At 39.9% G+C, this 24,940-nt stretch overlaps 1 protein-coding gene across 7 annotated transcripts in view; it reads right to left on the bottom strand.

Moving 5' to 3' along the window:
* The window catches only part of shank3a (SH3 and multiple ankyrin repeat domains 3a), a 167,287-nt gene that overhangs the window by 46,200 nt on the left and 96,147 nt on the right, over positions 1–24,940 (bottom strand). For all 7 annotated transcript variants that reach the window (XR_015719240.1, XM_087843066.1, XM_087843060.1 and 4 more), the window contains exons 12-13: positions 23,949–24,130; positions 3,248–3,361 (exon numbers count right to left, since the gene is read on the bottom strand). Coding sequence is in view for 6 of the 7 variants with exons in the window: in XM_087843066.1 (XP_087699192.1) it covers positions 3,248–3,361; positions 23,949–24,130 (296 nt within the window). In the remaining variant the exon portion in view is untranslated. The remainder of the gene's footprint in view (positions 1–3,247; positions 3,362–23,948; positions 24,131–24,940) is intronic.

The raw sequence follows: 24,940 nt of genomic DNA, 5'->3' as shown, positions 1-24,940 counted from the left end.
CAATCCCTCAACAACCCCTTTAAAAAAAGAAAATTCCCCAGCTGCTCCAGAAATAGGCCCCATGAGACGCACGACAAACACACAAGGAAGGGGATGATATTCACAACCAAAAATGCCCTTGCCTTATTTCCACTCTATGAACCTGCTGCAGCCTTTTATGCCAAGGTAAACGTTTTCACCCAGTGACCAGATGGTTTCCATGATATTTGTTTATGATGCTGCTGCACAAAAATTTGAATCCAGCAACCCCACTGCACATGTTGTTCCCCCTGGGACCGCACTAAACGAAATGTGCCATCTGCTAATTAAACGACAGTCTAAATGGAGATGCGTTCACATTAATCTGAAGTACTCTGAGTTGTTTGAAAAGTTTACAATGTTGTCTTTAAATGCTGCAACATGGATGTGAAGGTCAATTATGAAGCACACAAAATGGCATGCCAAAAAATATAGAAGTTTTACACCATTTTATTACCTACTGCAGGGCAGGAGCTGCTTTATTGTTAGGTGGTCTTTTTTTATTTATTGTTCCTGTATCATTTCCGTGTGTTACAGCCAAACAGCAATGCATTCGATTACCAAACTACTGCAATACGTTTTACTGGTAGACTATTTTTCAGCTTTTAAAAACGTCGGGGACTCATGCCATTTTGCTTGTATTCCTCAAGCCCAATGAGTTTATGTAAAGGTCAATAAATAATGATAACAATAAATACATAAATTTAAAAAAGCAAAAATAAACCCAAGGATTTATCAGTGGAGTTGGCAAATACCATTAATAATTATTTTTTCATTTTGTTGTGTTAGGCTCATAACGCAACTGTGCACATGAGTGCCAAAATAGTACTTACATATAATTTTGAGACACATTCAAGAGTCATTCATTCCTAAACAGGCTACCTCTAATACTTTAAGATTGGATTAATAGCCTTATATTGTCACCGTATCTAAAGTTAACAAAACTACCCGTTCGGTCAGTAACGTGATACTCAAAGATTGGCTCGTGGGCCAGTAGGGGCCATTTTTATGCAGCCTACTACAAAAGGAAGAACATACTAAAGTGCGTCAAGTTCATGTAATATTTGATACAGCAGCACAGAATGAAATCAAGGAAATATTTCTCTTTTCAAATCACATCTTATACTTTATATTAGGAGCTATTTTACATCTTTAGCAGGAGAAAGTAGTGAAAGGATTCTTAAAAACAAAGCGATCCAGTTGTCAGCAGATTACTTGAGAGAACTGCAGGTTAACAGTGTCTGACATCTGTGAGACAGACTAGACTTTCAGCAAACAGAAAGCAGACCAAACCTTCCCAACACTGACAATCTGATGTTGAGAGTAGCCACTTCAGTATCAATTAAGACATTTATAAACTAGTACAAACATGGGCAGCCAAACAAATGAAACAATACAAACACCAGCTAAATGCTGACTCTTAATCTGTTGTGTGCATTTTGGGGTAATTGGAGTGAAAGTGATTTCTTTCTAGAATTATCCCTTTGTGGCTGTGAGCCTCTATGAAACAATAGATTTACTGTTTAAATCTACGTCTCTGCAGACTTCACCTTTGACCTTTTGGATATATAAGATCTTTATGTTATCATCCTCCCCCACTAGACATTTGAGTAAAATTTCATCATGGTTAGCAAAACAAGTTTTGTGAGCTCAGTGTGATCCTGACCTATATGACTGATGGACCAACTGACAGTGTGAAAACATGAAGCCTTCAGCCACAACAAGTGTCACTGCAGAGACTAAAAGATGTTTGGCTACACGTGTTTGATTTATTCACCTCCATAAAACTCTCATACAAAACCAATTTTCAAATTTTGGTTAATTATTTAACAAAACTAATAGATAAGCATGAAATACTACTTAAACTCTAATTTACTAAACTAGGTCTGTCACCACTAATGCTCATGTATGTTTTTGTTCATGTGGGCTTTCCACAAATGATAACACATCATTCACATACAGCTCTATTACACAATGCTTTTACACTTTTTAAGACTGAAAATTAAAAGCAAACCTTTTTAAATAAGGAAAATATACAGGAGGCATTTGCCATTAACTTGTAGTCGACTGCTAAACTTCATGAGAATTTTCCTCTGATCCAAACCCTGACTACATGTTCTAATGCAGGCTAAACCATTCAGGTTTTGCAGTACACCTGCATTTAATTATGCGCTAATCAAGTGCCCCTAAAAGCTTCAAAATCTTTGGTGGAAAACTCAACAGTCAAATGTCAACTAATGAAAAGGGAAGGTTAGATTTAAGTACTCTGTTGCCAGTATACTGTCTCCGGCATCTGCATAACCGTCTTTCCAGGCAGCTTAGACATTTTCAAAAGATTTACCTCAGCTGCTACTGTAAGAGCATTTTATTAATGATACAGTTTTACTGTCAAAGCAGCTGTAAATATTTGCAACAGTTGGGAATATGGAACCAATAAAATTTTTACTATTTGTTATTACCTATTTATTTGCAAATTTTACTTTTGAAGTATAATTCTGAAGTACAACTGGGTGCTCAAAACCCTTGCCTCAACAAACACGGGCTTTATTTTTGCATTTATTTACAAAGTGCAGGGTAGACATACAGACAGCAGGGGACTGACATGCAGCAAAAATCTGGCCAACCTGAAGTCAAAGTGGATTCAGTGACTAACCCATTTCAGCCCAAGTATCCTCTCTGTAACTATTGCTCCTTAACACTGTATTTACACTGCCAGAGGTGGGTGATGCTTTTTGTGAACACATGTATAAAAAATATCATTATTACTTTAGCTTTTGCTGTTCAGTATTCCCCAAATTACTTAAATCCTCTCAGAATTTATCATTAAGATCAATATTTAATTTTAGGCAGCAGGCGATGGTTACAGGAGAGATATTTTTTTGACAGAATTTCTATAGTTGGCACAGGCGTTAATTAATAAGCCTGAAATTTTAAATGATAAAAAAAAATCAAGAAAGTGATTAGAATGAAAGCAGTTTACAGTCAATTTAAAAAATGTAATTGCCAATTAATTTATAGCGCACCTTTTTTCATTTCTGGTTTCAGGGTATTTCCAACTAATTGATGATTACATCACAGAGACACAGATGTTACACTGTTGTTTCCACAAAGAGAGCTACACAGGACTCTGACCATTAGAGCAAGATTATAATAACTTGTCAGACTCTGACACCATCAGTGCACAGTATGCACATGCATGTATGTGTCAGTGTGCATGTAGATGTCTTACCTAGTCGTGGATCGTATTGTCTCATCTGCACTTCTTCCACACAGTCGGCTGGGAACCATCCCGTCCTCCCTTTGACTGTGCCTTCCCAGAAACCTCCTTCCCCAATGCTGAGCACTGACAAAGAGAGAGAGCATGGGGACATTTCATTAAATGAGCCTTAGCTGTCATCATTGTGAGGTTGTGGAGTCTTGGGAAAGGGAACAAAAAGGACAAAGGGCCACATAACCAACTGAGGTATTTAGTTTTTTTGTTTTCTTTCTTCATAAATTACACAATGAAGTGTGCACACAGGGAGTGGGAAGAAAGGACAGGAGTGAAAGACTTTGTTTCACAAACACACACCGACACGAAGTCCACTGACACAAAGAGAAGAAATTGGGAAGCAGAAATACTGGTTAACTTATGTACCATACCAAGGGCAACATATTTTCATTCCCCCTCATACCAGTAACTAAGTTTACATTTTTTAAATGTCATAGAGGGACAAACAGATTTTTTAAAACAGAGGAAAGTAATGATAAAAAAGAAGTGGGAGTTAATAAAAGGCGGAAAAAAAAGACCAAGTAGAGGATGTGAAAGAGAACAAGAGGGCGGGAAGGGAAAAGAAAGAGATCCCTTTTAAGTTCTGCTGTGGTAATTAGAGATGAATGTATAGTTGATATTGATCTTCCCTGCAGGACTGAGCCAGCACACTCATTTCTACAACACTCATCCATTATCCCAGCAAGCCAACAGACACACACACGGACACAAACACACGCACACACGCTCCTCAGAGATCACCAGGTGGAACTGAAGCTTTGCCTGAGTGAGCCCTTCTTCTAAACTGGTTGCTAGGCTACGCCAGTGTGATGTTGCAGCCAGCAGACAGTCTGCTAAATGATGTAGTCTGCTTCCTCCAACTATATTCCACTCTGGCATGGGGACATGTCATGGTGGTGTAACCTGGGGCACTTTGAGAAGCAGCCAGCTGGACTGAAATGATAGTAAATGTTCAAATATCAGTCATTCACAGGATTCCTTTCTGTATCTTGCACACAAAAACCCCCCAAACAAACAAACAAAAAAACACATTTTCTGAATGACTTACTAGGCCTAGATCTACAGAAATCCCCCACTGACCCCCAACCCCCAGTTTATTTTTTTTACTATATGTTCAGAGGCACATGGGCTGCAGCAGACCAGAGTGGAAAACTGTGCTTCAGTACACTGTTTGATGTTTAAACCAACCCTGTTAAATTAAACTTATTGTATTAATTTTAAAGCAGACTTTCTCAAATGTTGTTATTTTCTCCTCTGGGAAAGGTAAAGTTTAGTTAACTAGGTGTGGTGGAGCCTATCCTGTGTGTGTGATAGAGCATGAAGCATGGTACACCCTGGGCAGGTCACCAGTCTATCACAGATTAGAGCCCGGCATTAGAAAAGTCATTAAAGGAAATGCTCTGAAATCTTTGAAACTTTCAGAGCATTTACATTAAATGTGTTCATGTAAACGGGGAGTCTTCTTTACATGTGAGTTCCACAGGGTTCAGGCAGTGTAAAACTGTATATATTTGGAAAGCTACGCAGATGATACTCAGCTATATCTATCTATGAAGAAGGATGACAAAGCAATTTGTTCAACTATGTGCATGACTCAAAGATATAAAGGCCTGGGTGTTCCATAATTTTCTTCTCTTAAATTCAGATAAAACCAAGTTTTTTTCCTAAAAAATCTTAGAAAAGATATTCTTATTTTGGATGACATTACCTTGGCCTCCAGCAATACTGTTAGTAGAGAACACTGAGCACCTATTATCTACTCACCTCTTTTTCATGTCCCATGTGCTACCACTGCAGCATGCCATTAAATTTTTCTCTCTGTTAGTCTGTCTTTTGTCCTGTCTCCCTATACTCTCCTTTCCCCCAACCACCCAAATGGTCAAGGTAGATGACTGAACCTCACTGAGCTTGGTTCTGCTGGAGGTTTCTTCCTGTTAAAAGGGAGATTTTCCTTCCTACCATCACGAGACGCTTGCTCTAAGGGGTCATTAGATTGCTGGGTTTTTCTAAAGAATATTGTAAGTCTTTACCTTTGAGTATAAGGCACTCTGGGGGAACAGTTGCTGTGATTTGGTGTTATATAAATAAACCTACATTCAAAAGCAAAATTGAACTGAACCGAACTGAAATGTCGAAACCCAGGAGGCAACATTGCTAATCACAATACCACTGTGCTGCTCTTAGTTTGCATAATAATACTATGATGATGGTATGGTTATCCCTTATTTTTGTAAACAATCTGCCTCTTCACTTGTATACACATGTAACCCCTCTAAAAGCTGCTTCTTTCAGGCTCAACATTCACTTACTCACTAGACGAAAGCGATGTGGAGGAGGAAGGAACGGCTGTTTATTGACTCCCCACTCCCTGCTGTAAAAAACATGACACTCAGCACACAGAGGATGCGTGGACTGATCCCCCTCTCTGATCTCAGCTTAACACAACTTTACCCCACCTGTCTCCTGAGAACAGACTTACTCTGTCTCCTTTTTCCATGCTCAAACCCTTTATTCTCTCTCTACTATACGAGTCTTTCGTTCTCCGAGCTTCTGAATAATTTCCCAGCTATCACCTCCATCCACCCTTTTGTCTCTGACAATGTGCCTGCCTATACTGTAATCATGTCGCTGCAATAGACAGGTGCTGGCTGTGCTTTCTGTTCCCCAATGACAGAAATGAAAGAAAAGGTGAGACCTCTGATTGATCTTTGAGGCCGCCCTCACTTAATTCCCTCACTCTCTTATACCACACTACTAATCTATTTCTGGTCAGAACACAGACTGAATCAAACTGTCTGAGACTATAAGAAAAATTCACTGTTTATATATATATATATATATATATATATATATATATATATATATATATATATATATATACATATATATATATATATATATATACACACTGCATGCCACTATGAAATCTGAAATCAATCTAACTAATTGCTTGTAAGTGAAATAAAAAAAGATTAGTGACAAAAATGTGTGCACAAGCATAGATGTAATTAAATGCATGCCATGCTTGCTAATTTGTTTAAATAGAGAGGATAAAAATTGTTTTAAACAAAATCTCATTAACTCTCTAGCACCTTTAATCATAAAAGCTATAGCTATTATATTTATATAGTTAGTGCTAGTAATATTTGGCAATTAAAGTGTTAAATGGTACCATGCTTTTAACAGAACTAGTACTACAGATATCACGGTTACTGGATTTTGTTTACATGGGGCACAAAAAATGTGTGTGTGTGTGTACTACGCTACACACACCAAAACAAAAGTGCATGTGAGCACATGCTCTGGCATAACATCCAGAGCTCTCTGAGGTGTGAGTTCCCTCCACCTTTCACTGCCACTACATTTTGTCACTTGCAAAAGCTGTAATGACAGCTGTCCCTGTGATCCAGATGTGGGCACACAGAAGCCAGGTGACAGGAAGGAATGCAAACAGCGCATATCTGCGCTGGATTAACAAGGCTGCTTTCCTACAACTGCCAAATGGTGAGCCACAGTTCAAGACGGCATTCGGAAAAGGCTTCCCTACTGTACAGTCAAGTTTTAGATAAGTGTGAGACCGTTTGTCTCACTCTACAATGTGTCAGGGCAGGTGCAAGATAAATTAAGTGAAAAGACATGTCCTTTTTTGCATTATAAGTCCAGTTGGTCAAAACGTGACTCTCTGTTTTTTGAGCTCTGCTGGTGTTGAATTTCACTTTGGGGTTCTTTAGATGCACTGATGAAATCCCAAACAGTGTCCTGCTTCCTGTGGAGGTCTTTCATGGCTTAAATAAACAACACTGTGCTACACACTGTAATCAACACCTCAGCTGGACATGAGCCTTTCACTCTACTGCATGATGAAAGGTCAGTCCTATCTCAGCTGTATGACTGCTAGGCGTGACCTGCCACACTGAGTCATAATCACCTCCACAGGTAAACCAGTGTGAGTGGCATGTGGTGACATTCGTTCATACACACAGTTTCGCATGAACACACCACTGCACACATGGTTTCACACTAAGAAACTAGCTGCAAGCTGTCCTACTACTCTAAATCTACAAAGTGGAGATAAATGCATTAAAGGGGAATATTTTGCAATGTAGAATTCCCTGCACAGTCATACTGAAACCTCACTTTGCTCATCCCAGAGGAACACAGCAGGGTTGAGGTCTAAACAGTGCTGCTTTTCTATATACACACACTCTTCACAAACTGTATGTAGGGCACCGAGTGCTCGAGGGGCACACTGACAAGCTAATGGTCATAATTTGTAATAATAATCATGATTATTTAAATTTATGTCCAAGAAGCACAGCTACAGGCACAGCCCCAGGGCAGTGTACTCCTAGTGTGAGTCCCAAGCCTGGATAAATGGGGAGGGTTGTGTCAGGAAGGGCAGCTGGCACAAAATCTATCCCAAATCAAACATGCGGATAATCAATAAGATTTCCCCACTGAATCTGTCGCGGCCCGAGTTAACAATTACTGTCACTGATGGTGTTGGCCAGCAGGGTGCTGGTGGAAATTGTGCTACTATTTGCTTAAGACAAAGGCATGGATGTAGTGAAGGAGGACATGCAGAGGGTTGGTGACAGAAGAAGATGCCAGAGATAGTGTGGAGGGAGAAGATGTGCTGTGGTGACTCCTGAAGGAAGTTTAAATTTATGTGAAAGTACCCTTACATGCATGCACATGCAAGAGAAAATGACAAAAGCGTTTTCGATTTCATTTAATCGATAATAAAATGCATGTTGTATGTGAAATGGTCAAAAAACAGGAAAGTACATAGATTTGATGGTGGAATTGAACTCAGGACCTTCTTGCTGTGCTGCAACAGCGCTAACCACCGTGCCACCGTGCTGCCATGCTCTCTAAATAACCACATTTAATTCTTCTATAAGTTATTATGGGTGGATAAATGATTAGACACGAACTGATAACTCATAATGTTTCTGAAATCCTAAATAACCTCACAAAGTGTGATCGTGCAGGATTGCATTAAAATGCCGAAGCCAACCCTGCACTGAGGAACTGTGACTGTACAGGCCACCTGCTGAGAACCTGCTGTTTTGTTTCTTAAAGCGACAGACAAAAACACAAAACAAAGAAAAAAAGACTTGACATAATCCGCATGACAGGAAACATTTTTACTCTCCTTTTATCTGGCTTTCAAATTCTTTTACCAACTGTTTACAGTATTGTACTCAAACAACAATTTCATGTTTCACTGAATCTCATAGCTCATCTTTACACAGGAGTGTCATCAGAAATGATTTGTATATAATATACTTTAATGGCAATAGATTATAACAACATACAGCATGGATAAGAAGTCACGAGACATGAAATATTGTGAAATTACGTACTTAAAGTTACGTTGTTAATTCTCTGTAAACTCTAGGATGCATATCCCCTCTTAATTTGTCTCAATGACAATTGGTATAGCTTTGAAAGCAAAATATTTTACCAGTTCCAATTGTTTTTTCTCAAACAGCTTTATATTTGGCTGGTATTTTTAGCTGGTGACATGTCTTGACTGCAAGCAGTTCTGATTAGCACTGTGACTCTTTAAAGCCATTGTGGGTGGTGCTGTGAAATGCATTTTGTGTGCCTTGCTGAAATAAACAAATAATTCCTAGAAAAAGATGTTCTCTAGATGACAACACATGATGCTACAGACCAGTATAAACCATTCAGCTTTCATGGTGCAGTCACAATTGTGCCAGTTATCTTTGCATTGATACATGTAACAAGTTAAACTGTCCTTTTAATATTTATAGAGTCCAACATTTCCCCCAAAAAACATTTCTTTTTATTACTCAGCCCACGGTACCGTTTTTCACGTCAGCCCAGGATGATCATCTTAAATCACCTCAGGTCTGCCAAAGGAGATAGAAAATCTGGATCTTCTCTATTTATGCTTTGTTGCATTTAGTTTATATTTCATGCATGGCGTGACAAACTCTGGTAACTGACAATGATGTTCAGAAATGTTCCTGAGCCCAGGCAGCAATTACCACAACACAATCATGCCCCAGTACTGGCTTATTAGGGTCTCTGAATACCGGCTTACAGAAATGTCTTCTATTCTCTGAATCTTTTAATTAATTCTAGGTTGCAGTATTTTTGCATTCTCACTTTTCTACCTTTGACCTTCACAACAAGCTGCTTTTGGCCACAGCATTACTGATCAGAATAACTCACTCAAGTAAAGAATTCTATGGATATACCGTCACTATGTGAGGAATGGCACAGCTGGTTAAAGGTGGAGGGCACATGTCTAAAAAAGAAGCACACGTCTGAAAAAGAAGCTGGTTGCCGAACCAGGGGTCGGCAACCTTTTTGATGATGAGTGCCGTCCAAAATTCCCTCAGAAGTCAATGTGCCATATGATTGCATTAGCAATAAATTTAATAACGCTCTATATGAACAGTTACACACTATATAGAATAACTTGACAGAATTATATTTGTTCGCAGATGTTGGCAGCTATCGGCGAATAGTTATCAGCCATTTTGAAACAAAAAACAACAGAAAACAGACAATGCAAATGCTATTTATGGTCTCCTCACAACAATGAAAACAAACGCTGTTGTGGCAGTGAATTACACTGTCTTGTTGGTATATGTACGATTTCTATACATTTTCCATCGGATAAAAACTTTGGTTGTAAGATTCAGATAATCATTTAATAAAAGCGAGACATTTTAAATGAGAATAAGAAAGAAAAGTATTTCTTTGTGCCCCCCTTTCCCTGTTAATGCCCTACCTGGCCCCCTGACAAAACTTTGCTAGACTCACCCCTGCACAGTTACCAGCTGCCAGCCACTTAGAAAAGGATCCTGGTGTTATCTGTCTCTCAGAAACAGTTTATAACTTCCCTTCAACTCATTCATGTCACCTAAAAGGTAAACCTGTTTTATCCATCACCTGTTCAGCTCTGATGATTCAGTGAGGACATCTCCTGGTTTCATCTTCATGTTTCCCTCTCACCAGATAACCAAATCGATATCTTGACCAGCAGCTTTTACAGCTGTGGCTCCAGCAAACATCAGCTGATACTAGAAATTAATATTAAATAAATTCTAACAACAGTTGACCAAGCTTGAACGTGCTGCTGTTGTTTAGCGCGACATCTGCTGGTTTCCTCTTTCGGGCGCAAAGTGGGTGATAAACAAACAAGAGAGACGATCAGCTGACCATTGATTAGTTTCATGATTGAAGTAGCAACAGGAGAGAGAGGGGGAGAGAATGAGAGAAGAAGAGGCAGCTGACAGCGTAAAGATGCAGAATAACTCCAGCTTTGTGTCTTTTTCCATTCTAGCTGAAGTCCGGGACAAACTGTGTTCCTTTTCTCTGAATGTGGGACGATTCCATTTTTTTAAGGAGCCATTGGCAACTCTACTAACTAACCTTATGAATAATATAAAGTTCACTATCAATAACATCATAGCACCCACCCAGCTGTATAGAAACATGCTAGCTAGCACGCAGTATGAGTTATTGTAACTGACTGTAAAAAGTCAGCACAATGAAAATAAACTCCACCTAAACTTGGTTTATATCTGACCCAGATAGACTGCAGGTCATAACTTCTTACCTGAAGTTCAGTTCACCTGACACTCGGACCGGCGGCCGCCTCAGGTCTCTCCTCCTCCTGCCTCCCTTTTCCCTCATCCACCTGCTGGCCTCTGTGGAAGCTCCGCCATAGCCACCACCAAACAACTGAGTTATTTTTACACATCGGCCAGCATCTGGCCAATGCACCACCTTTCATTGTTTATACCGTTACAAAAAAACAAAACAACAAACAAACAAAAACCACCGGCCCATAAAAATGAAAAGTCACATCGGCCCAGTAGGCAGATGCCCGGTATGCCCGATGGCCAGTCCAGCTATGGTCGTGCCATCAGTTAACCCTTCGCGTGCCACAGCTGGCACGCATGCCCAGGGTTGCCGACCCCTGATCTAAACACAGTGTTTCAGCTACTGTAAATGCAAAACCCCAGATTTTACCATTTGATAGATTTAAAAATTCACAGACTAACTATTAAATACGCTCAGGTGGAGTGTACTGTACTCTACATACAATATTTTAAAGTCTCGTAGGGATTCAAAGCATCTTGCCACAGTAGACTGTGCACCTCCTCGCCAGCCTTTTAATGAAGAAATCTTTAAAGAAACACAATACAAATTAAGCATGAAGTGAGACCAAAAAAGGAGAACAGCATAACAGAACCCAAGAATGAAACAAAGGCAAATTAAGTGGCAGGCAGAGGCTTGCATTTAGCAGTGACAAAGAGAGATGAGAGCCAGACATACGCAAGCTGACAAAGAGGAAAAGCTATGTTTCAACAGACGCCTAGTTATTCATGACTGTCCAAAGAGTCTGTGGTGAAAAGTCTTACAGTATTGTTCTGTCTCTGCGCGTGATATGACTGTGTTTTGCCCTCCGTTAAGACAGTCACGACTCCTGGTTTAAAAATAGCATCAGTGAGGATGCAGAGCTATTTATACGCTTCACACACCCTGCCTGCTGGCTTCAGTGCACCCCTGTTCGAGTGTGTTTCTGTCAGTGTGTCTCTGGCAAGTGATTGAGCTCATTTTAGTTCTTGATTTGTGTCATTCTAATGCATTGAGCTGAGTCATTCATTTAGTTTCTCTGCCTCTCATTGTCTTTGTTCCTCGTTACACCAACCACCCCCTCCTCACACACACACGAACCACCGAGAGTCGTTTTCATGAATCAGTGAATGGCAGATGATGAGGAAATGAGTAGATTTTTAAAAACACACACACAAACATATGTTTCCCAGGTAACGGGGTGCTGCGTCAAACTCTTGTATTTGCCCACAGAAGCAGACAAAGGATGCAGCTGTTCTGAGAGAGGCTGATGGCTTTCTGCCACTGATGCACTCACACTGATTCAGACAGAAACGCCGCAGAAGATTTGCCAAAGCCAAAGTACATCTTGATTTCCATGAAATGGTATGATGGCATTATTAAATATTGCATTTGTTGCTGATTTTTTTTTGGAGTGTTGCAGTAATAATTCTTTTTAAGTATGCTATAAAGTGATCTGTAACTCACTCTTACTTTCAAAGTCTCCATGTATTAACTCTGGTTGTTGGGCCAACATAAATTAAGGCAGTCAAATATCTAAAAGAGTCACATTAAAAATGATGGTCTGCATATGTCTGCTGTCACATGCCACAGCTGCATAATAGCATAGGGACACAGACAGAAATACCATGAGACAGAGTGAATACGCTTTGCCTGGTAGAAGCTTGTTTCACAGTCGATAACAGTTACATTTAAACTGTTCTAACGAGGAGCTTTCTGATGAAACACAAGCTATTGTAATTTTTTTCACCATCCTGTTGCTGCTCCCTGCTGTTCACTTTATGAGGTGTGCTCCTTTATTCTGTTTCCTCTGTGAATCTTAGGCATTAAGAGAAGCACATTCTGATCACCAGTGTTCGGAGGTACTAGAGTGTGAGACAAAAACTTCAAGTGACTTGCAGTTTCTAAAATCCAGCTTTAATTTCATCAAATGTGAAGACTTGATCTAAATAGACGTAAGTGTATTTACGCTTCCTGGCCACTTTATTTGGTGCATTGATGAAACCTCATGCAATCCAATACAAAAAAGGGAATGGGTGTAGTGATTTACGTAAACATGCAAAAATACATGGAAATACAGTATAAAAGCTTGTACAATTCTAATGACCTTAAAAGTCAAAATTTGGTATGATCACCTTTATTCTTCAACATGAACCTGTACGTTATTAGGCAAGTTTTCCTATAATTTCTTTAAGTAGTCATCGGGAATAGTTCTCCAGGCTTTTTGAGGAACACTGAAAGCTCTCCTTTGGATGTTGGCTGCCTTTTGTTCTCCATTCACCATGCCAAGATGTGCCAAATTTTCAGCTAACAGCTCTTTGGGAATCACTTTGTTAGTGGAAAAAATACTATTTTATGCCTGTCAAACACTGTTATTGTTGGCATTTCTCAAAGATTCAGCTAAAGCAATGGAAAATGTTTGCAACAGGCTGCTTGTAACAAATTATCTAAATATTTAAAACTGATTTTTTACTAAATTGCTTGTTATGTGTCGACACAACACTTGTTCATTCTGGTTCAATCTTGAGATAAGTGCTTTTTTTTAAGCTCATTGTTAATTGGCCTAACAAAATGTTTTAAAAATAGCTGGGTATAAGGACTGGACTGAAAATGTGTGAAAAGGCAGCAAACGTCCAAAAAAAAAAAAAAACCCCAAAACATTAAAAGCCTGGAGAACTATTCCTCAAGGATTTTCTTTAAATTTAGCTCCTTTGAAGTGAAATATAAATAAAACGAAATGAAAACAAAAGTACAATTATCACATTGAAAAAGCTGAATAAAGTGGTCAGTGAGTGTACATTGTATTATACGAGAATGCATCAATGTAACTCCACTTGTAATATGGCCACTGGAACAGCTCCCACAGCCCCGACTGAAGATCCAACTGTTCTTCATTAAGCATCACTGATATGTTACACTGATAACATTACTGAAAGCCTAAATAAATGTTATGTGATGTGAAATAGGAACTGGCTGAGTAAGACCTTTCAGGATATGACTATATCTCCGCCTTCGTAGCAATGTGTATGAGTGCGAGTGTGTCCGTGCATTAAACAAAGTGTGTGAAGGTGAATGAGAGCATTCCAATAAGCAGAGTGCAGCTGTTATTAGATTTGGATCCCTGCAGTCTTTATTAAACCTCAGTTCAGTTCTCTGTAATAGAGAGTGAGAGCAGAGTTGCATCTTTATGAAACAAGGAGGACACAACCAGAGACATGCTAACACATGTGCACACACACACACTCACAAACACACACACTCAAGAGCAAAGAGGACCATGTACTTTGTATAGAAATGCAACAGGGACATAGTTATTGCCTGCAATATGTGAGACGGGGACTGCATGAAGGGAGGACACTTGGAACGATGAAGATTAAGTAGCTTTTCTAAAAACTCAGAGGAAAAAATGTAAGAAATGATTGGGGAAGAAAATTATGGACACTGAAAAAGATGAAGGTGGACACAGAAAGGAACAGAGGTGGCAAGCAATTAAGGAGGAGGTGTGCAAAAGGGCAAGTGGACCCCAGAGTAGATACAAGACTGAATGGAGTACAGGGCCAATAAATAACAAGGAAGAGGAATGGTCACACTGCTAAGAGTCAAATATGTGCTGTGTCCTGTTCATCCTCACAGGACCTCTTTTGCTTAGAAGAGGGTGAGAGAGTGGTGCAGTCTCCAGCTCATCAGTATTCCACTGAGAGTGAAAGAGAGAGAGAGGTGGGAATGGAGAGGGAGAGAAACTGAAAGAAATAAAGACTTGACAAGTTCAAGAAAAAATATAAAGAAACATGGACAGAAGGGGGATGCTTTTTGTTAAAGACAGGAGAAGGAGTGGAGCAAAGGAAGAAAGCTGGAGAAAAAGTAACAGGGTGGGAGTGTCGTAAATTATAGTGGGAGGAGGAACTGGAAGACAGGAGTGAGGAAAACTCCAAGGCTGACTCAGAGGGATCCCTTCTCACTTCTCATCTTCTCAACTCCTCCCTTCCTCACAGGCTTGAAGGGAAGCTACATCACATTCTTATTCTTTCATGTTCATTTGCTTTTTATTCATTCTTTCACTCCTTCTGTATCAACCCTCAGGTGGAGATTAAAATAGAAGGAACAGCTTCCTTAATATTTACCGTCTTTCTTGGGTTCTATTGTTCCCTACGCAGGGCAAAGCCACATAAAATTCTAGCTTAGATTTTAAAGGAATGAAGGAAAAATATATTAAATAAAATACTGTTTGTCATTAAATAAAAGGAAGTCTAAAATGAAAACAGAGACACACATTGAAACTGAAGAAAAAAAACATATCTGGATTACTTGACATACTGATCAGTAAGACCAGAATATTGCAGCGATTGATTAGCTGCAGACTAACTATTGATTGCCTGTTGATTTTTAAATAGATCAACGATGGATTGTTTGCTGCTGAGTCTTCAATCACATAGCTAATCGTTTGACCGACTAGTCACTGACCAGTTTCACATGAATGATAGTGTTCAATTGTGATAAATAAAATTGCTGCACCCATGCACACAATTCATTACATGCCAAAAAAATGCTCAGTGCTGACTAAAACTGCTCGTGATTCAGGCTGGCTAGTGAACACGAGGTTGAATTTAAGGCCATTAGCAATAACAATAACCATGAAGGACCATAACAGTAGGATATTGCTGCCACGACGACAAAGAAAATTGCCAGTATCATCATCCATCGATAAAAAAACAAATAAAACCATATGCCATTCATTGTGACAGCGCTAATGCTTTGGGATGGTACCACTGTGGGTTTCCTGTGTCAGTGGGAGGTATTTGGTCTCCAGCAACACTTAGGTGGGTGGTATGCATCAATAACATCCAACTGACTGCCAAAATTCAAGGTTTCCCAGCAGAACATCAATGTTATTTGCTTCACCTGTCTGTGGATTTAGTGCTGTGGTTGTTTGTTGTGTCGTGTCGTTTGTGTGTGTGAGTGTGTTTCAGTGTGTGTGGCTGCTTAGATAAGCAAAGCGTGCGTGAGATTTCATGTAAAACGAGTGTCTTCTGAGGTAGGCTGGGTGGTCTGGCCCACAGGTAGGATGTTAGCGGTTTACTTTTGAATATCAATGGTTATTTGTAGAAAATGTAATTTAATGTATAGGTGGATACATTTATGCTATGACTAAAGTCTAATTGCTAGTTTAATGCCTTAAATATAGTTAATTCTTGCTAAATTGTTTTAAATTTCAGGGTAACTGCATGCATTAGAAAACAGAGCTGTTCAAGAAGAGGTCAAGACACAAGGCTTTTTGAAATTTGCTAAAAGCCACCCTAGCTGACACCAGCAGGTTAGGACATGACCTTTATATGCACGTTTCCATGCTCGCGACTGCTAAGTAGGTTGATAATGTACAGAACAGGAAACGCCTGTTCGTAACAAACATCCGCAGTCTGTTCAACTTAAACTGTGTGCCACACTGTACATGATAGAGTGATTGTTAGTCAGAAGCATAACAATGAATATGTATCTGCATCAGTCAATGGCTCCTGTTTATGCAGCAGTGTTCCTGCTCATGTTTATTCATACGCTGATTAACTCTGCAACTGCTGTTTCTGCTGTGTCTCTAATTAGCATTTTGTATCAGGCTACATCTCACTAAGTTAGATGTATGTTAGGCAAGCATGGGTTTTAATTTCAGTTAGAGGGCAAGTGTGGGATGATCTTGTCAGCCAGGGTGCACCATATGGGGATATTTGGAAAACAAACAAACAAACCGGAAAATAAATAAATAAATAAATAAAAAGGATGAGAGTGGAATATGAGGACAGGTGGTGTGTTCAGCAGGGAGCAGGTAGGTGCGTGGGCAGGACTTTGCACCCTACTGCTACTCTGATTGGACAGCAATGTCCTTGCCTCAGGCTTGTGACCCTGTCCGGTATCAATAGCGCAGACGCACAGCTTGGAACATTATGAAGGACCAACAAGTGAAATCTGTTAATACACTGACTAGCTTCAGGTCCATTTTGTGATAACATTAATTGCTCCTGAGAGACACTAGGCACAGACTCTAAGTCCCTTATCCCTCAAACACTTTTGCAATATTTTATTAAATATCTGTATGATCTCTCAGGCTCTCCTTGTAGAATCACGCAAGCAAATATTTTGAAGTTTCACTCTGTTAAGTAGATCAACATTTTATTAAATAAAAGGTGTAACTTGCTGGTAGAAAGTGCCTTTAATCAGAGATCATTTCTCTAAGCACATTTAGTGAAAATGCTCTTTTGTAACAGCTCACAAATATGGAAAAAATACCACATAGAAAAAAGTGTTTCATCATAGTTTATCTTTGTATAAATGTTTACTTCACTTCTGTCTTTTCAGTTTCAATCTGAGAGTAAAATCCTTGGTAAACAGAGGTCATGTGACTCTGGTTTCTCTTGATGTTGTAGTTAATCTTTAATTATTTAAGGCAGGGAATCTCAAACTTTTAGCATGAGGAAAAAAAACCTAATTGACACTGACTAATTAAATGCATACTACCATTTGCAATGATAGATGCATTTGGAATTAATTTTCAAAACACTTGTGACGTGAAGAGTCGCAGTCATAAGAGAATTTGTTGCTCTTTGGTTGCCAAACACGATCCTCAGATTAGCTTCAGGTAATCAAGATAATCACTTCTTAATACTGTAGAATAATTGTTTAAAGCCTGATCTCTTAGCTATGGTCTCCTTGTTGTTACTTTGAATCTCACTGACGTAAAGGAGCAAGCGTCACCATAATGTGACAATGGACATATTTTTACAGGGTGTTATGCTTAGGGAGGATGTGATCACATGTACGACACTATCATGTAGAAATATTTATATCAGCCAGTCTGCCCACTGTCTTTGTCTTCTTTAAAATTATACTCAAATCAAATGTGCTATATCCTCCTGTCTCATGTCAAATGTGTTGATAGGTAAGCAATATGTTTAACTCAGTCTTAATGAAGGACACAAGTAGTAAAAAAAAGGACCAAATGCATAAATAAACTATTCAAAATCTCCTTAAAAAACAAAACAAAACATATATATCTTGCGTATACAAACACTTGTGTGTACAGGTATGCAAGAAGAATAAAAATAGAAAAAGAAAAAAGAAGCAGAGAGATCGAGACAGAGAGGGAGAGACATTTTGCCCATATGTGCCTCGGATATTAGGACAGCTGGCTGCTGAATACTTGAAGGATGCTGTTTATCTAACTTGTGGGAGGCAATTACTTACACTATGCTGCACAGAGGCAAGCGCACACACACACACACACACACACTAACGCGAAATACATGTGTACACCATGCACACTTTGTGATGAAAACAACGGAGAAATGCTCACACTTGCTAATGCATAAGAAGATGTGCGTGCACACACACACACACACACACACACACACACACACACACACACACACACACACACACACACACACACACACGCAGGCAGGCAGGCAGGCTCAGTCACACACACAAAACATAATCACACAGAGGGTTCACTTAATGCCCCTACCAGACTGAGAAGAAGGATAATTAATTCACCCTCAGCTCACTGTTGGAAGCTAACAATGATATTTAGTCTAAATTCAACACTTAGAAAAGAGGCTTTTATCCAACTTGATTTGCAGACAAGACAATGGAGGAATCTGACTATAAAGCTTAAAAATTAAAAATGAAATGCAGGTAAAAGAATATTGGTTTTTGGAACCAAATCAGATTTTTCAGAAACTAGCTAAAGCCACTATTTCATCATTTTTATTTTTGTCTTAAATGACCTGCCAGAGCTGTAAAGTGCACTTAGCACCTGTTGCTTGGTAACTGACAGATCCATATGCATTTTAGTGTTAATACAGGCAAGCTGTGTTATTTAAAAACATAATGCACTGTTAAATGTTTCATTTGTAATACACTGTTTCTTGGCCCTGACAAAAACACACATACACAATAACGCATTGATAGCTACTGTTGGAAAGTACAACAGCAGCGTGCCTTCAGAACATGGGTTCAACTGGAAATTTTTGCAGTTCAATGGCCTTGTTAAGCATGCATGCTTTAGATAAAGGCTAAGCTACTGTGTGTGTTCCCAAAGAACCCGACTGCAGTAACAGATGCCTTCTGAGGTAGTGTAAAAGTATACACGGGGTAATCCATTAAACCCCAGTATATGGGTGTGTATTTTTGTATTTTTGCCCCAATAGCTGGTCCAGGTATCCTCCATTGCCCACAGCAGTGTTAATATTCTGCACACATTGGGTGCGGCCAAACCCCATTAATCATGTTTGTGAATGTCTAATCTCAACATTACTTGCACTGGTTTCATTTTCATGGCTGTCTGCAAGATTTATAATGGCGTTTGGAGAAGGTGTATGTGGTGTGTGTGCACACAAGTGCGCGTGTGTGTGTGTGCAAGAGATGTAATACACTGTTACGGAAGCATGCTCTTAAGTGTGTCACCTTGTTGAGGAGAAGAATGTCCTGAACGTTCGGTTAATGCTCCCTGTGGAGGTAGGATGGTAGGGAGACAGCACGATGACACACACACATCCATTACTTTAAATGTGTGTTCTACGTGAAATGAGTTTAAGCAAGTCTATATAATGTGTGTGTTTATACTGGTGTGTGCATGTGTGTGTGTGTGTGCATGTGTGTGAGGATGCATGCTTGGCAAAATGCTTGACCTGGTTGTGTCCTCATTTGTTACCATAGTGACTATAAGTGGCCTTCAAGAGATGTCCATCCAGATGATAAGATCAGATTACATCAATGGAGGGAAAGAGCAGAAACAAACACTGGGGTGAGCGAGGGAATGAGTTTAAACAGGGATGCGAGAGGGTCTTAGAAGCCTTTAAAGTAATGTAGGGATCAACACACGCAGGCTGACTACAATACTTGATTGTCTTGTAAAGACTAATTTCCTTGAACCACCATTACGGGCCTGAGCACAGAGATGCACAATCAAAAACACACCTTCAAATACAACATGATACCAGTACCAGTCAGAGAGTGACAAAAGATGAACAGTACTCATTACCTAACACTAACAGTCTGCTTGGAGACCTGGATGTGGATGACCCTGCTAAATGCAGGACAGAGGGACTGTTTGTCTAGAAGAAGGCTGTCTAGAGACATTGACTGCAGACAACAGACTAATAGACTGACAATCACATAGTGAAGAACGGGAACTTTTCCAAGCAAAGAGAAACAGGTTATGATAAAGTACATGATAATGTGACTACAGTGTTGTTTAGTTCAGTCACTGAAACTGACTCATCTACTGATGAAGGATGAAAAAGTGGAATGACTTTAAATTGTCACATTATTACAATATTGGACATTCTTTTTTAATTAGACAACACCACAAATCAACACTGCAATATTAGATTTAAAGAAAAGCCTGAAGAGTCCCACTCGCTGAGGAAAACAGATACAGAATACAGTCCTCCAGCAGTCAAACTATTTGTTTTTCATGAAATAACGGCACACAATTTTGTCTTGTTAATGGTTTAGCTGTTCAAGCACTTTGTCATCCTTCTTTCAAACAATAATATATCATTTTACCTTCATGTTCATCATATTCATCATCATTGTCAAGAGAGTAATCATCAGCGTCCTCACAGCATGGATTCTCTGCTATAAACCACCACAGAAATCAATAAAGAGCTGATAAACGTGTAACTTTAGAACTTTAAATGGCACAAGCAAATACACAAACAATAACAGCTAATTTGTATGGTTTATCCTAACAAGCACAGAACAAATTGTAAAATTTTTGTTGCGTTTTAATTTGCAAACTGTGTGAAAAAGAAATATTAAAAAAGTAATTAAGGATGACTTTTTGCTGCAAGCCCTCTTCAACTGCAAAATGAAGCTGTTTAAATAGTTTGCTTTTATTAGATTTTTACATTTATTTCAAAGAGTTTCCAATTAATATCTTGCAGTGAGTAAAAAAAAAAAACCTAATAATAATTAACTGTGGATACATATAAGAGACATCATATGGTTCCTACTTGAACTATGGGTTCTACGTTTAACTACAGGCTATGGGATGTGTTGCAATACAGATCTGTTGTATTTACCATCTGAATCCAGATAATCATTGTTCACTAAAAGTGACAGGACACAAGAAATGGATACACTGTTGATACTATTCTCAGTTTTCTTGGATTAGATGCATTATATTGTAACAGAAGATGAGAAAATTATAGACATAATGGAATGGGAATACTGCATGCTACATTCTACTGTGTAGAACAACACTGTAAGTCTAATCAGTAAAGATCTTCAATGATTACATGATGTTTTAAACTCGTTCTTGTACAGCATACAACAATCTATGCCTCAACAGGCTGCCAGTCTTACAGGTGAGCTAAAGACAGTTACATGTGTAAGCTTGTGCTCGCTCATGTAACCATGGACTCTAGCCAGAGACTTACTCACACAGAAACACACAAACACAGAAATCATTTAGTAAGATTTACCCAGTCTGATCTCATCATAGGGATGCTCCTCTGGTATAGCAGGTGATTAGCAAGGATGTGTGGACATTAACAGGAGGACAGAGATTAGCTTTGGTTGGATTTTGGGGGCGGGAGCTAATTATCTAAACACAAATGAATCACCTTCATGTTAGAGGTCCAAAGAAGTAGCTTATTTAGCTTTGGGAAACAAATAATACTGATGATTTTTGCTTGGCATGCATGCAAATTCATGTAAGCACACATAGAGAAATTACTCTTGCATCCCTAAATGTGTTTTTGATCTGTCATGATAATCAGGAGGATTAGACAAGAAAAGATAAAGAAAAAAAGATCCTCCTATGTTCCACGATCTCTTTTACTTGTTTTACCTCTTTCTGTCTCCCACTGTTAAAGAGCCCTACTACTATTAGCAGCTCATTCATTTATGAATGCAGATTAGATGAGATCCATTATGTATCAAACCAAAGGTCATACGTCCCTAAAGAAAACAGCTTCTCAAGCTGAGCCTCCCTTTGTGCCAAGAGAGCTGGTCATTCTTTTTAAGATTGTAAAAACACTAAACAGATTTTTTTTTCTTTTTTTTTTTTTACTAAACAGGGTTTTTTCAGGCTCAGAATGGGCATTGTGGGGTGGCACGATAGTGCAGACTTACTCTGTGTTATCTTATTCGATAAAAAGCTTTTTGAATTTTCTGACCATCTGATAAATAAAAAAGTGAATTACACTTAATTACATGAAACCTTGATTAACAAGATAAGTGTTCTATACACAAAAGAAAGAAACCACAAAAAACAAAACTCATTAAACCTGAACGGCCAGGACCTTAAGCCTTTCAATAACCAGCTGACATCAGTGACATATTTCTCATTTTATATCCTGAGACTACATAAGAGCAGTAAACGCAACATAGTTATGGTTATGATGGTCACTGTTGCATAAGGGAGCCAGATGGTTAACTTGGCCGGGCCAGGGTGCTGGCAGCTATGCAACGATAAGCTCGTTTCCTGCATGGCTAACATGAAATAACGACAAAGCAGTGGGTTTTCACATTAGTGGCAGGGTTATGGATTTGGTTGCACAGACAGAAAAGCTAGTGACAGCAGATCCATTCAGTGGATGGAAGCATACTAGGCTGCTGTTGAGTCATCACATTCACAATAACATTTGTGTCAACCTCAGTGTGCATCACTGTTTCATAAAATGCTGTATCATTTGGTTTTCTACAGGAAAAACAGCACTCTGTTAGCTTTAAACAACAGCAGTATTTCCACAAAACAGACATGATACTATGAAGAGGAGGCATCAAAACACACAGGAGGAGGTCTGCTGAAAAAAAAGTTTGTCAGGGAAGACAGAAGACAGAAAACATCTTGGTGAATACCTCTGCATGTGTAAGGACAGTGAAGGCATCGTGGCACTAGGTTTAGAGTAGTGTTTGAGTGACACGCTACTGAATGTTTTTAAGAAAGGAATAAGAGGGAAAAGGTATGGTGTGTGTATGTGTGTGTGTTTGTGCATGTCGATCATGTGTGGGGACATTTGTGTGCTTTGGTTGTTTGCACAAAATCCAAATTGAAATGCCAAATTGACCCTTAATCTGTACTTCCTGTGCCTCTGTAGATCTGAGAGCAACATAAGAGGTCTCCGCATGAGTGTTGCCCTACTCTCTCTGGTCTTTCTAAGGACATGAGGGAACTGTTTCCATTAAGCTAATGTGGGTTTGATCCATGGTGATGTATGTGAAGTGGCAGGATGTAGGGATGTGGGGTCAATGCGGTGCTGGGTGTCTGTGGACAGGCGATAAGAGAAGGGAGAAAAGCAGTTGTGTGTTCAGGGGGACGCACTCTAAGAGAGGAGGAAGAACACAATATATGTATGCAAACCAGCAACCAAACAGCACACGGGACCTGTTTGAATTTGCATGCCCTCTCCTTGAAGTAATCACAAATTTGTACTGAGATTGTACACACATCTCAAGTGGATTCAAACAGGGCCAAGAGCTACTTGCTTCACTGTAGGTGTAGGGTTGACACACTGTGGTGTGCGGGAGAGGTACAGGGTGAGAAGAATATTATTGCGTTTACCTTCTACGTCATTACAGTCATAGTCTTGAGTGAAGCATAAATGGAGACAAAAGCACACACAAACACATGAAAGGAAAACCACTGCACCTCTGTGTAAAGCAGAAAACAGCACATTTAGGAGGTTAATGAAATGATAAATCAAATGTCAAACTCAAACATCAGCGAAATGACTCCCAGACAGAAAGATTACATAACTGCTATGCAACAAAAAATCGTAGTGAAGTAATGGTTTGGTCTCCTTCTGAGAAGTATGAGAGCATAGGAATGTTTGATTTTTCTTACACTGCAAGAAACCCAACTTTGATACTCATGCAAGCCACATGTAGTTCTTGACTTTCCAGCACATCGTAAACATTGGTGATGATGCAAAGTTACTGTCATGCTATGAAATACAACATGTTAACAACAGCAGTGTTATTACTACCTACTTTAGTAGGTTTAGGGAGCTAGTCAAACATGTAGTAGCCATCCTACCTTTGACCCGTTCTCCACGGTTGAGTTGGATCTCTCCCTCCCCCTGTGGCGTGTAGGGCTTGACCACAATGAAGGTACGTCCTGGGACGGCACTGTAGAGTTTCCGTTTGGGCCCGCGGGAGCCTGACAGTGCTGGAGGCGTGTGATGAGGTGGGCTTGGGTCTCTCTGCACAGAGCCAGGGCTGTAAACAAATACATATGTCACTGTGGTGATTCCAGGGAGCTGGTAACTGAAGCCTGTGGTCACCGACATGTTCGTCAGCGGGACAGAAACCTGGTGACACCCCCTGGTTGTTATGGTGGCCAGGGAGGGATTCATAAACAAGTTCCAGCACCTGCCAATGAAGGGTCAATAGTCAGTGTTCCATGGGAGAGTCATCAGTGGAGAGCACACCCCTCACAGCCACTACCTCACCTTTCCCTTCTTCTTATTCCCTCTCTTCCCTCCTTAATAGCAATAGACAGTATCCTCCTTGCTCTCTTTTACCTCCTCCTTCTATCTCTCCCCTCTCCCTCGCATCCTAATCGAGGTAGAAGCAGAAACATAACGGTTAGAGGAACTGCACTGCTTCCTTTTCTGTGTGGTTCTGCCAGATCCGTCTGGAAGCCCCCTCCCCTTAGTCGAACACATCCTGAGTTGGGTGTCCAGCAGAAGTCCCCTACCGAAAGGGACAGAAATCCCACATACGTCCCCCAATTCCAGATGCTCCAGGCTGGGTTACAGATCTTGCCTCGTCCTTGAGTCCTGGTTGTCCTGCTGTGGAGGAGAGAGGCTGGGTTTGCTCCCCAACTCCCGTTCCCTCTCCCGGGAGTCCCGCCGCGTCTGCCTCTCCTCTCCCCTCCACCCCTCACACATACACGCTCTCTCACACACGCTCGCACACACTCTGGCAATGCTGCTGCTACTGCTGCTGTTGCTTTGCTCCGTGGCTCCCCTCCCCTTTGACGGCTCGCTCACATTCACACACCACAAGCCCTCTATGTGCATTCTA

The sequence above is a fragment of the Neolamprologus brichardi genome, chromosome 7 (assembly GCF_056152115.1).
Source record: "Neolamprologus brichardi isolate AB-2024 chromosome 7, ASM5615211v1, whole genome shotgun sequence".
In the NCBI taxonomy this organism is placed as follows: Eukaryota; Metazoa; Chordata; class Actinopteri; order Cichliformes; family Cichlidae; genus Neolamprologus; species Neolamprologus brichardi.
This window is presented reverse-complemented; position numbering and strand designations above follow the sequence as displayed.